We start from the raw sequence: 13,518 nt of genomic DNA, 5'->3' as shown, positions 1-13,518 counted from the left end.
GGGCCCCGCCCCTCCTGCCCCCGGGGGGTCAGAGCCAAAATTTATAAAAGTTCTGTTCCCCTTCCCAAAAGGATGTTTGTGGCCAAATTTGGTTACATTCCATTCAGAACTCTATGACTAGTAGATATTTAAAGGATTTACCTCTATTACCCCTATTGGGCCCCGCCCCTCCTGCCCCTTGGGGATCAGAGCCAAAATTTATACAAGTTCTGTTCCCCTTCCCCCAAGGATGTTTGTGGCCAAATTTGGTTACAATCCATGTAGAACTCTATGACTAGTAGCGATTTAAAGGATTTACCTCTATTTCCCCTATTGGGCCCCACCCCTCCTGCCCCCGTGGGGTCAGAGCCAAAATTTATACAAGTTTTGTTCCCCTTCCCTCAAGGATGTTTGTGGCTAATTTTGGTTACAATCCATGCAGAACTCTAGGACAAGTAGCGATTTAAAGGATTTACCTCTATTTCCCCTATTGGGCCCCGCCCCTCCTGCCCCCGAGGGTTCAGAGCCAAATTTTATACAAGTTCTGTTCCCCCTCCCCCAAGGATGTTTGTGGTCAAATTTGTTTACAATCCATGCAGAACTCTAGGACAAGTAGCGATTTATAGGATTTACCTCTATTTCCCCTATTGGGCCCCGCCCCTCCTGCCCCCGGGGGGTCAGAGCCAAAATTTATACAAGTTCTGTTCCCCCTCCCCCAAGGATGTTTGTGGCCAAATTTGGTTACAATCCATGCAGAACTCTATGACAAGTAGCGATTTAAAGGAAATGTTGACGGACAGACGGACGCCGACGGACGGACGACGGACGACGGACGCCGCGCCATGACATAAGCTCACCGGCCCTTCGGGCCAGGTGAGCTAAAAACCTAAAGGGCCCCAAATTGGTTGTATTATCACATTCAGCATCCATACACATTAGGAAAATAAAATCATAAACATTTATGATGACTTAAGCTTAAACAATAGACAAAATAGAAACTTGCTCAAAAACTTTAACATGGAAATATGACAAATTAACAGACTCAAAAAAAACCTAAAGGGCCCCAAATTGGTTGTATTATCACATTCAGCATCCATACACATTAGGAAAATAAAATCATAAACATTTATGATGACTTAAGCTTAAACAATAGACAAAATAGAAACTTGCTCAAAAACTTTAACATGGAAATATGACAAATTAACAGACTCAAAAAAAACCTAAAGGGCCCCAAATTGGTTGTATTATCACGTTCAGCATCCATACACATTAGGAAAATAAAATCATAAACATTTATGATTACCAAGGACGTATATGAGAAGGATAAGTCACACTGGGTTTTGGAGAAGTACTAGGCAGGAGCTTTTGTGTTTGTGCACTGACCGCGACGTTGGGCGACGACTGATTTCCTTTGACATCCGCCGGCGCAGCCTTTGATGTAGCTTGCGGGTGCGAGGGTTACCGTCTTACTTTCTGAAGCGGGCCAACATTACCAATTTCAAACCTTAGTACACTGAACCTTGTTCATAATATATGAAAAAAAATATTACCAGAATTTTAGAAAATTGTGTGGTATTCCTTAGTCTACCACACAATTTTCTAAAATTCTGGTAATATTTTTTTTCATATATTATTGTTATTTTTGTTTTACATCTTAACAACCATGGTCATTTTAAGAATGTGTTTACAATATCAAAGAAATCTCGAGTGTCCATAGAAAAAGAACCCCACCAACTTCCCACATGGAAGTCAACTCAAATTGAAAAAAAAACTGAAACACTTACAAGTTTGCTTCTTCTTCTAAATGCTTTTTACATGACTCTTCTGCCATGAGCTGTAGGTGAGCTCCCACTTCCCTTTCACGGCTCTTCAGGTTTCTGTGTGTAATGCTAGGAATATTTAGGGCTGCCAAAAGGCTACTAACATGAGTCTCCCCAAATCCTCCATTTATCATACCTGGATGGAATGCAGATTGAAAAAGAAATATTTAGATTTTAAAAATAAGACTTTTTTAAATACACAATTATACATGTATAAATATAAAGCATACAATGCTAAAATCATATTAAATTAGGGAATATATAAAAAAAAATATTTTTAATGAATTTCTGCAAGTTTTAAGTGTCATCTGCACCTTTATTGCTTGTCCAGAACGGAATCTTGCTTTTAGTGATACATGTAACCTATAATTAGAAACTGCTCGCTATAATTAGAAACTGCTCGAACGTAGTCGAAGACACCGCTAAACAGTGCTGAGAATGAAATTTTTCTTGGTGCTTTTAATCCGTCACAGGATTCCGAAATAATCACATATTACTGTCATATCAATCAAATACGAGATATATAATAGATATTGGACGCTTTATTGGATCACATTATAAATTTTGGTGAAATCAGCAGGTTTTGAAAAGCCCAGATTTTGACATCACGATTGCCTTAACTGTACCCAAATCATATCCAAATGTGTCAAATAGCGGATAAAATTATCAAAACTGTTCAATGACGTTTGTTTCTAAAGTATCTTGGACTATAGATGTATGTTTGTTTTGACAAAATCGTTAAAAAATCACGGTAATATTGAGAATGGCCTATGGTATGTATAACGTACCTGCTGCTAGTTTTGTGTTAACATCCCAAGCGTTCCCTCCTCTGTCCGTGCGGTGTTTTCTCCCAGTTGGCACATCGTTCACCAAGCGACAGCTGGGAAAGTTACATTTGACCAGAAGGATGTGTGCTAACCCAAACTTACGCTCCCCTAGACAATTTGTCAGGTGGAGAGGGTTCCCGCATAACTTACAGCCGGCAAGGCCTTCCGCTAAAGCCCCCAATTCCACTATTCGCCGACCCGTGCGCCAAGAATTATCTTCATTAGGAATATTTCTGCATTCTTCATGTGGAATTTCTACTTGCCTTGAAATAAGGTCTTGCGATTCGTCAGCGATAGGCATATCACTACCAGAACAGTAATTGTGTTCGGAGCACGGCACTCTGTTGACGTTATCGTCCAACGGTATACATTTTATGATGTCTGGAGGCCTATCATGCTCAAAAATCCACCTTTTCTGTCTCATAACCTTTAACTCATCATAGCTTCCTTTGTTATTGCTTCTACAGAACTTGCCACGTTTGTTCCTGTCTGTCTTCATCGTTACAAGAGTTAGTCGGTTAGTTACAGCAAAACGGAAGTTGAAATGTCAAACCGCTGTGTAAACAGTGCGTTATAAGTAAGGAGCCGGGTCGCCGGACTCCGGAATATTTGTGACGTCACAGAAGGGACGGTCTACTTTAACTAAAATAAACCACATCCTTCGTATCAATTCAGAAAAATTCCGTCATTAAAGCAAGTGACAAACGTTGTGAAAATTGATAAACTTTATATAAGTGTTTCGTTTGATTCGATGAGACAAGTATTTGTTGAGAAAAACGGTTTTTATTCCCGGTTCATAGGCATCTCGCGTGGTGTTTAGTAATGTAAAGAGACAGTCACAAATCCTTCTCACTTATAAATCCTTGTGATGACTTAAGCTTAAACAACTGACGAAACAGAAACTTGCTCAAAAACTTTAACGTGAAATGGGAAGCCAACGCTGACGCCGACGCCGGGGTGACAACATTAGCTCCCCCTATTCTTCGAATAGGCGAGCTAAAAATGACATGGACAGAGGAAAATGAAAACCAATGAATCTAATCATGCTAAATGATGAAAGATTCATTTGAAGGTCTTTGATCTCACAACTTATTAGTAAACAATATGGGCAGAGAAAACACGAAAACATACATCTTCACATCAATTAAACAGTGTATGATACTATAATAATTCTTCTTCATAACGTTGGTGAATTTTTTTCCAATAATTCTCTGGTGGTTAGAATGATTTCATACAAAAATAAAACCTCTATTGTGATATTTAGCCACAATACAATATTTAGACGCAAGAAGTCCAATAAACAAATAACAAAGATATAATTTTCTTAATGTATTAATACTTTTATTATTGATTTTGTTAAGTGATTACAAGTTATACATTGACTAGAGTTTGTGATAACACTGCTGATTATCATTGTTACCTGTGCTAACAATACAGATTGATTACTATACACATTTTCAGTTTTACGTTACACAATAGGCTTTTGTTAAATTTCTGATAAAAACTTTTCAATGAACCCCTTGGCACACTATTTATCATTGCACTAAAATGATGACGTGTAAAACCCACATTAAAACAAATTGCACTAGCAAATAACTCATAACCACTGCTGGGGATATTGTCTCAATAAATATCATTACAATAAACCAATGTTACGTGAAATCGTTTTCAGGATTGATCTTCATTTTGACTGTAAATATGGTAGTATGAATGCAGTTGGCAATGAACATATGGTGCTCATTACTATTGTGTGGACTTTTGAATGAGAAAATATTGTTGAAAATGTTTTTGAAAATCTAATTGAAAGCCAAATCATTTAAGGTCAGGAATAACTTGTTATCCAATCTGAGAAATGCTTGATGCATAAAATTTCTCAATTTCAACAAAGCCATATCCAATGCTGACATTTTTCAGAAATCTTTTTCACTTGATTTATCTTCTCCAAGTAATCATAACAAGAGCTACCAACTCTGTCATACAAGTATTCACGTTTTACAACACAGCAGATTAATTTTGGAATTTACTGCATAGGATAAGAGACATTTTATTTGATATTTGTAGTAAGTTATACATTTCCTTAAATTCCTCAGCTTTATCATATATCTGATAATGAAATTGAACCGTGTAATATTGTAAATAATCTCTCCCAGTTCTGATTGGACTCTTAATATTTTGAATTCACACAAATCTGTACAGATAACTTAGTTTAACAGGACTATGATATCCAATATTTAGTTTAGTTTTTTTTCAAATTATAAGTAAATATTGTTAGCAACGTAATCAAGAAAATATGAATCCACAAAATCAAAGAAATGTAACAGCAGTATTCTCTCGCTCCTCAGTCGTTCCATAACTCATCTCTCTCAAACTCTCTTTTCTTTATTAACTATTATAACAGTTACGGATTAATGTTGAGCAAACTGGACATTCTTCTCTCCGTCAATGAGCACAATAAAAACGGAAAGAAACAACACAAAGGATACAAAGTATGATATATATCTTACAGATATTTGAGAGTTTTAGGAAATTCAATCAAGATATATTGAGAAGAGCAACAGCACTCTCAACAGTGGTGCTTTGACAATGAAATTGTGTCAAAATGTATTTAAATAGTCAAAACAGAAACAAAGGCAGAATGAACAAGAGGCCCAGAGGGCCTGTATCGCGTTCCTACCTGGTTTGTAATGCCAAGTAATATTCTGGATACAGGTTCATTGTTGTTATTTTCTCTGAAGAAATTTCTGAATATTTACCTCTAATTCCCCTATTGGGTTGGTCCCTCACCATCTCCCACCAGTCCTGCCCACCTGGGGGTCATAGCCAAAGAATTATACAAGCTCTGTTCCCCTTCCCCCAAGGATGTTTGTGGCCAAATTTGGATTATAAATCCATGCAGAAACTCTATGACTAGTAGCGATTTTTTATAGAGTACATTTACCTTATTTCCCCCTATTGGGTCCCCGCCCCTCCTGCCCCCAGTGGGGTCAGAGCCAAAATTTTCATACAAGTTCTGTTCCCCTTCTCCCAAGGATGTTTGTGGCCAAATTTGGTCACAATCCATGCAGAACTCTAGGACAAGTAGCGATTTATAGGATTTACCTTTATTTCCCCTATTGGGCCCCGCCCCTCCTGCCCCTGGGGGGTTAGAGCCAAAATTTATACAAGTTCTGTTCCCCTTCCCCAAAGAATGATTGTGGCTAAATTTGGTTACAATCCATGCAGAATTCTATGACTAGTAGCGGTTTATAGGATTTACCTTTATTTCCCCTATTGGGCCCCCGCCCCTCCTGCCCCCGGGGGGTCAGAGCCAAAATTTATACAAGTTCTGTTCCCCTTCTCCAAAGGATGTTTGTGGCCAAATTTGGTCACAATCCATGCAGAACTCTAGGACAAGTAGCGATTTATAGGATTTACCTTTATTTCCCATATTGGGCCCCGCCCCTCCTGCCCCCGGGGGGTCAGAGTCAAAATTTATACAGGTTCTGTTTCCCCTTCCCCAAAGAATGTTTGTGGTCAAATTTGGTTACAATCCATGCAGAACTCTATGACTAGTAGTGATTTATAGGATTTACCTTTATTTCCCCTATTGGGCCCCGCCCCTCCTGCCCCCGGGGGCTCAGAGCCAAAATTTATACAAGTTCTGTTTCCCTTCCCCAAGGATGCTTGTGGCCAAATTTGGTTACAATCCATGCAGAACTCTATGACTAGTAGCGATTTATAGGATTTACCTTTATTTCCCCTATTTGGGGGGCCCTTGGGCCCCCCTCGCCCCCTATTTCCTTGCACCCCGGGGGGTCAGAGGGTCCCAAACTATTATACAAGTTCTGTTTATATCCCCTTCCCCCAAAAGAAATGTTTGTGGTGCCAAATATTGGGTTTACAATCCAATGAAGGTGAACTCTATATGACCAAGTAGCGATGTTATAGATATATATAACCTTTAATTTATCCCTATAATTGGGCCCCGCCTGCGCTCCTGCCCCCAGGGGGTTCAGAGCCCAAAAAATTTAATAACGAAGTTCATCCAGATTCCCCTTTCTCCTAAGGATTTGTTTGTGGCCAAATATTGGTCACAATCCATGCAGAAACTCTAGGTACCAAGTATCGCGAGATTAATAAGTGGAATTTAACCTTCTATATTACCCTAATTGGGCCCTCGCCCGCCCCTTACCTCTGCCGCACCCTGGCGGGCCTCAGGAGCCAAAAAATTAGACAAGTTTTCTGTTCCCTGTCCCCCCCAAGGCAGCTGTTGGACCAAATATGGGTTACAATCATACTCAGAACACAATCGACTAAAGTAGGCGATTTAAAGGAGAATATCGTATATGACCGTACAGACCGACGGAACGTGGACGGACGGTACGGAAGGACGGAGAGACTGTACACGACGGATATCCGCACTCGGACGCCGCGCCAAGACATTAGAAGGCGCCTCACCTGTCCCAGCTTCTCGAGGGCCAGGTGAAGTCTGAACATAATTGAAACCAAACAACAATTTAGAATTTTGTAAGATTTTGTTTTTTTAAGAAATAGTATTACTATTATTAGAAGTTATAAATAATCTAATGTACAAGAATTTTAAAATTATGAACAGTAAGATTTTTATAAAACATTGGTTCATATTCGGATAATAATTATATTTTCAATGAGTAAATTGTATTATGCAAGATTCAATGTTAATAGCAGCAATCCATCCCTGTTTATATTTTGTAAGAAAACTAATAGCCAAATTGTTATATAGCAAACAAAAAAAAAAAATCTTAATACAAATCATGTAATTATGAATTTTCAAAAGTGAAATCAATAAAATAAGTATTCCCTGACCTCTGTTACAATAGAATCTGTTACATAAAACACAGTTTAAGATCACATATAATCTGAAGGTATTTTTTTGGCTATGTGCCAAATTCATACTTTGCCATTCCAACTCTACTAAAATATGAAAATTCAGACTGCTAGTTTTTTTATCCCAATGTTCCAATCAAGTCCTCCAACTATTTTTTATACAACACCCATCAGTAAGTATACAAAAGTTCAACAAAATGACAACACCATTTTACAAATCAAAATTGATTTAAAGAATAAAGCAAATAGACACACAACTGAAGTATTTAAATTTATGACTTTAGCAAGAGCTGTATACTTCAGTACCTCCAACGAACGAATCACGGAAGCCACTTTCCATGGTACAAAACTGCGCGAATCTGAACGAACAAACATGTGGTTTTGACAAAACTGAAATTATTTACGTCTAGGTTTTTTTACCCTTATCTTGTTTAATTTCAAAAATCAAACATGAAAGAAAACAAAACTTTCACAAGTTCTTTCTGCTAAAAGTTGTAATACAGTCAATTTGTATTATATTTTTCCGTGCGTTTGGACTAATACCTTGCATTTAGATAAGATGAAAAATCGTTTTCTTTGATAACACATAAAACTCCCTAACTTGAATTTACCCAATTTTTTTTTGAAATAGGACGAGGTTCTTGGAATTTAAATCTCAAAGAAACTTACTCAAATCCATCATGTACTAAATATAAGCTAATGCAACTACCCCATCCCTTCTAAAATATAACAGTCCAATATTTGTTAAATTAGGGGAGGGAGTAGGGTTAAAAGTATAGGTTTGTTTATGGTTCAATTATCCTGAATGGATAATTATTGGGGCTGACTGCGGGACGCCGAGATTGTAGAAATGTTTTAACCAACTAATAAAATTGAGTTTTCAAGGTTGAAGAGCATTTTTTCTATCTAGAATTTTTGCCAGACTTTCACATTCAAAGCTGTTGTTTTCGGAATTAGAAACGCAAATCAACAACAAAGAAAGCCTTGATTATTCCATGTTATATTATATACAATACGAGAGTTTTATCAATCTCTGTTTGTAGGTATTCACATGTGACATCAACATAAGGCGAATATTATGTGTTGCCAGATATTTCCTTCTTTTGAAAAATAAGATTCCTTGACAAAACCATTCTACTATCGAACCAGTAAGGCGAGGGCAGATAACTCCGTAATGTGCAAATAAGCAAAAAAAAATATGTAAATATGAGGTACACAGATAAAAGAAGTATAAATATATAATATGAAGGTTTAATTTCATAAAGAAAATAAGACATATTTTCTGTACAGATAAACCACACAAGAATAATACTTGTAACACATGTAATACTAAAAAGTTTACAACATAGTAAAAAAAAAACAAAGATAAAAAAAAGTCTTTTGGCAAACTGTGAAATATTGAAAGAGAGGGACTCTTTTTTATGTCCTATGGAGAAATACATAAAACTTAAATTTAAAACGAGAGTGCGGAAATGAAAAAAAACAGCATCGACAATATACACCACTTCTTAAACATACTAAATAGTTATGATGATACAGTGTAAAATAAGATTTAGAAGAGACAACGTCACGTAAAAGAGTATTTTTAGGCAATGGAATCTATTAAAGACCATTAGTTGGTCCCATACGTAGAGACTGTCTCATTTTTCTCATTTTCAAGAAGATTAAAACACCTAACATTTCATTGACTTAATAGTTGAAATATTTTTTATCAAAGAGCTATATTCCAACAGCTCAGAATCTGGCATCTTTCTTAAAGACTTGGTGAATTTTGTTGTAAAGAGGGGGTGGGGGGGTGGTGTTGAATTAATAAAGTAACAAGATATTTTGAGTGAACTAAAAGTGATATAAGAGAAATAAGTATATGAACTGGACAACCATATTTTTAACAAGAGGTGCCAAAGGCCTGTATCGCTCCCTTGGTTAATTCAGTAAATATCACAAAAACTCTTACCGGTATTTCAGTTGTGTAATTTTGGAATCTGCCACATTAGTATCATACAATGCACTACATATGTGTAAGAACATCCATCTGTACACTTATGAATCCTTCCATCCATAAGGACCGTCTGTTTTGTTGTAGAACTATCTACTCAAGCATGCAAGCAATTCATAGTTATGTAATGATACTAACCAAGTTATTTTTATGAGTAATATTTTGTTTGAGGAAAAGGATGTAATTTCTCACGTAACAAATGGCGCGATATAGAATATCAGTATCCAAAGGCAGATAACTGCCACAAAGACAGAATTCTATGTTAGATAAATCTGCATAATCTCAAAACTGATCCGAGAACTACAAGCAGAGAGGATTTGCTATCAAATTTAGGAATGTCGTTTGAGCAAGACGTGTTTTATAGCAAAGTAAATATCAAAATGAGACAGAGATCCTGCATCACAGAGAAGGAGAGATAAATTCTCTTGTTAGGGAGCATTAGTAGTTGAGTAGAATATGATTGTATTAATGGCCATTTTAAACTATCTACAGGTCAAAACACGGCATAGATATAGTGCATGTTTTATCAAGAACCAAGATCTAGTCAGAATTTCTTGGTTTGCGTTCTTTTTATGAAATCGTCAGTTTCGTCGTAAGACACATCCTGGAACCTTGTTGAAATGGGTTGGATGTCGATTCCGTCAAGATCTTGCGCTGTGTTTACAGCTGTATTATTCTTTAGAACATCGTTAAAATCATCTAGTTCGCCCAAAGCCTCGTATCTATCGATGTCATGCATTAAAACAGCGAGCATGTCCTCGCCGTTTTTTTGCGTACCTGTCTGACACTCTCTCCATGTTTCAGTTTGTTGTCGTGTCTGCCCCCAGTGAAGCGGAATGGATGATAAGGTGAAGGTCGTTATCGCCTCGGAAATATACGTAGTCGCTGACGAAAAGCCGAAATGTGTTCCGAACGTCTCTGCGTGCGTTCGATTAGCGCGTTATCCATATTGGCTCAGTTTTCTCGTATTGGCTCAGTTTTTCAATATTGGCTCACTTTTGCCGATATTGGCCCAGTTTTGCAGTGATATTGATCGGACCGTTTTTTCATATTTTTACCAATACGCAAGTAGTTAATTAATAATAATAGTACATTAACTTGTCATCTTCTTCGAATGTTAATGTTTATTTTCTGAAGGAATTTGAATATTAACCTCTAATTCCCCTATTGGGCCCCACTTTTTCTGCTCCAGGGGGTCAAAGCCAAAATTTATACGAATTCTGTTAACCCCAAGGATGTTTCTGGCCAAATTTGGTTACAATCCATGCAGAACTCTAGGACAAGTAGCGATTTATAGGATTTACCTCTATTTCCCCTATTGGGCCCCGCCCCTCCTGCCCCCGGGGGGTCAGAGCCAAAATTTATACAAGTTCTGTTCCCCTTCCCCCAAGGATGTTTGTGGCCAAATTTGGTTACAATCCATGCAGAACTCTAGGACAAGTAGCGATTTATAGGATTTACCTCTATTTCCCCTATTGGGACCCGCCCCTCCTGCCCCCTTGGGGTCAGAGCCAAAATTTATACAAGTTCTGTTCCCCTTCCCCCAAGGATGTTTGTGGCCAAATTTGGTTACAATCCATGCAGAACTCTAGGACAAGTAGCGATTTATAGGATTTACCTCTATTTCCCCTATTGGGCCCCGCCCCTCCTGCCCCCGGGGGGTCAGAGCCAAAATTTATACAAGTTCTGTTCCCCTTCCCCCAAGGATGTTTCTGGCCAAATTTGGTTACAATCCATGCAGAACTCTAGGACAAGTAGCGATTTATAGAATTTACCTCCATTTCCCCTATTGGGCCCCGCCCCTCCTGCCCCCTTGGGGACAGAGCCAAAATTTATACAAGTTCTGTTCCCCTTCCCCCAAGGATGTTGCTGGCCAAATTTGGTTACAATCCATGCAGAACTCTAGGACAAGTAGCGATTTATAGAATTTACCTCTATTTCCCCTATTGGGCCCCGCCCCTCCTGCCCCCTTGGGGTCAGAGCCAAAATTTATACAAGTTCTGTTCCCCTTCCCCCAAGGATGTTTGTGGCCAAATTTGGTTACAATCCATGCAGAACTCTAGGACAAGTAGCGATTTATAGGATTTACCTCTATTTCCCCTATTGGGCCCCGCCCCTCCTGCCCCCGGGGGGTCAGAGCCAAAATTTATACAAGTTCTGTTCCCCTTCCCCCAAGGATGTTTGTGGCCAAATTTGGTTACAATCCATGCAGAACTCTAGGACAAGTAGCGATTTATAGAATTTACCTCTATTTCCCCTATTGGGCCCCGCCCCTCCTGCCCCCGGGGGGTCAGAGCCAAAATTTATACAAGTTCTGTTCCCCTTCCCCCAAGGATGTTTGTGGCCAAATTTGGTTACAATCCATGCAGAACTCTATGACTAGTAGCGATTTAAAGGAAATGTTGACGGATGGACGGACGGACGGACGGACGACGGACGACGGACGACGGACGACGGACGCCGCGCCATGACATAAGCTCACCGGCCCTTCGGGGCCAGGTGAGCTAAAAATGTTAATGTTATGACTATTTTTCAATTTTTAGTGAAATTCGGAGATCATCATCTCGTCATCTCGGCTTTCCTAAGTCTCGCACCAAAAAAAACCAAAACCCTGTATTGTAAAATACTAACTATGTATTCTGTATGAAGTTTGCACGTAGTATTTCTCTGTGGAATCATTGATTCTTGTTCGTAGTAGCGCTGGTCACTTTTATCATAGACATATTTCAGTAACTATAAATCACTTTTATTTTGCGAGTGCTTAATTTCGCGAACTCAACCTCTTAAAACTTTATGTCTTATAGTTCGGTTTTTTTTAGGGTTTTTTTCTCCATTTTTTGCATATATATTTACTATCAAATACATCGGACATCAACATATATTTGATAGGACTTATACATTACATTTCTATCATAAAAAACAAACAACACCAGAAATAAAACATTTGCATGCTGTGAGTCAGTACGTAGAAAAAACCTTGATATAATAAAACTTATTCGCGAATACAAAATTTTGCGATTGCAGACCTCGAAGCGTATTTAAATTCGCGAATGCCGCAGTCGTTAACAGGTCAGCGAGCTTTTTAGATTTTTTTTTAAATCTAGATAGCCCACCGAGGCGAACCTCTTCTGAACCTCCTAAAACCACACAACATCCATGTTGGGGATGTACCAGCCAGCTGTACTGACCGTTTACATCCACTAGATCTCGGGAATTCACTGTCTATTTCATACAAAACCGATGAAAAGTAACAGTATCGACGATTAATTAACAGCCTAAATTACTAAACGCCACATGTTTTCAGATTTATGATGTCATGTGATTATTAGATATAGCACAGGGGACCATCAACTTTAGGATTTAGCGGGCATCATCTGTAATGTTTACCCTTGACCGGCAGAATGGGTAATACAACTGTCGTGTGTATGACTGGAATTAATTCAGAAAGGACGGAGCTCGATCGAACTTGTTATATTTTATAACGAGTTATTTTACACTAAACGTAAAGTTTATGAGACCTTTAAATGGTTTCTCAAACAATACACTTGATAACATTAGATATATCTGTGTGGTTTCATAGTATTATTAATTTTACCTAATAAATTCTAGACTATATTGTTTAGTTAAGATTTGTATTAATGTATATTCTTAAAAATGATCATCAATATTATTTCAAAATATCTTATCTTTGTTTGTTTTAAATATGATGATTTATCCATTATGTTTTAATACGCTCTCAAAATTATTAAATAAATTATTTGGTTATATTACATTTGATTGTTATAAAACGGTCGAAAAATTGTATTACTTAATACATAATTTGATATTCATTGAAAGATTAAACTGACAGATAATCGTTTGTCAGCGAGAATTTACTAATACCCATTTACTCTAAGTAAAGCAGGCTTTCAATGAATGTACATCTTTATTTTCCTAGAGGATATAAGTGGATCTTAAAAAAGCATCGTAGAATCTTTGTTTTTTTTAATGTTCACTTCCCGCTGCAAACTTGGGGCTGTCTCAGACGGCGTCTCTTAATTGATTTTCTTTT

At 37.8% G+C, this 13,518-nt stretch overlaps 1 protein-coding gene across 1 annotated transcript; it reads right to left on the bottom strand.

Annotated features, from left to right (window-relative positions):
- Window positions 1-1,759: 1,759 nt before the first annotated feature.
- On the bottom strand, window positions 1,760-3,262 carry LOC138312210 (uncharacterized). The gene is made up of 2 exons (XM_069253208.1): window positions 2,588-3,262; window positions 1,760-1,935 (listed from the first exon to the last, which is right to left on the bottom strand). Exons 1-2 carry the CDS (start codon window positions 3,123-3,125, stop codon window positions 1,760-1,762), a joined length of 714 nt encoding a protein of 237 aa, XP_069109309.1. The 5' UTR covers window positions 3,126-3,262.
- Window positions 3,263-13,518: the final 10,256 nt, after the last annotated feature.

The sequence above is a fragment of the Argopecten irradians genome, unplaced genomic scaffold, assembly GCF_041381155.1.
Source record: "Argopecten irradians isolate NY unplaced genomic scaffold, Ai_NY scaffold_0251, whole genome shotgun sequence".
In the NCBI taxonomy this organism is placed as follows: Eukaryota; Metazoa; Mollusca; class Bivalvia; order Pectinida; family Pectinidae; genus Argopecten; species Argopecten irradians.
This window is presented reverse-complemented; position numbering and strand designations above follow the sequence as displayed.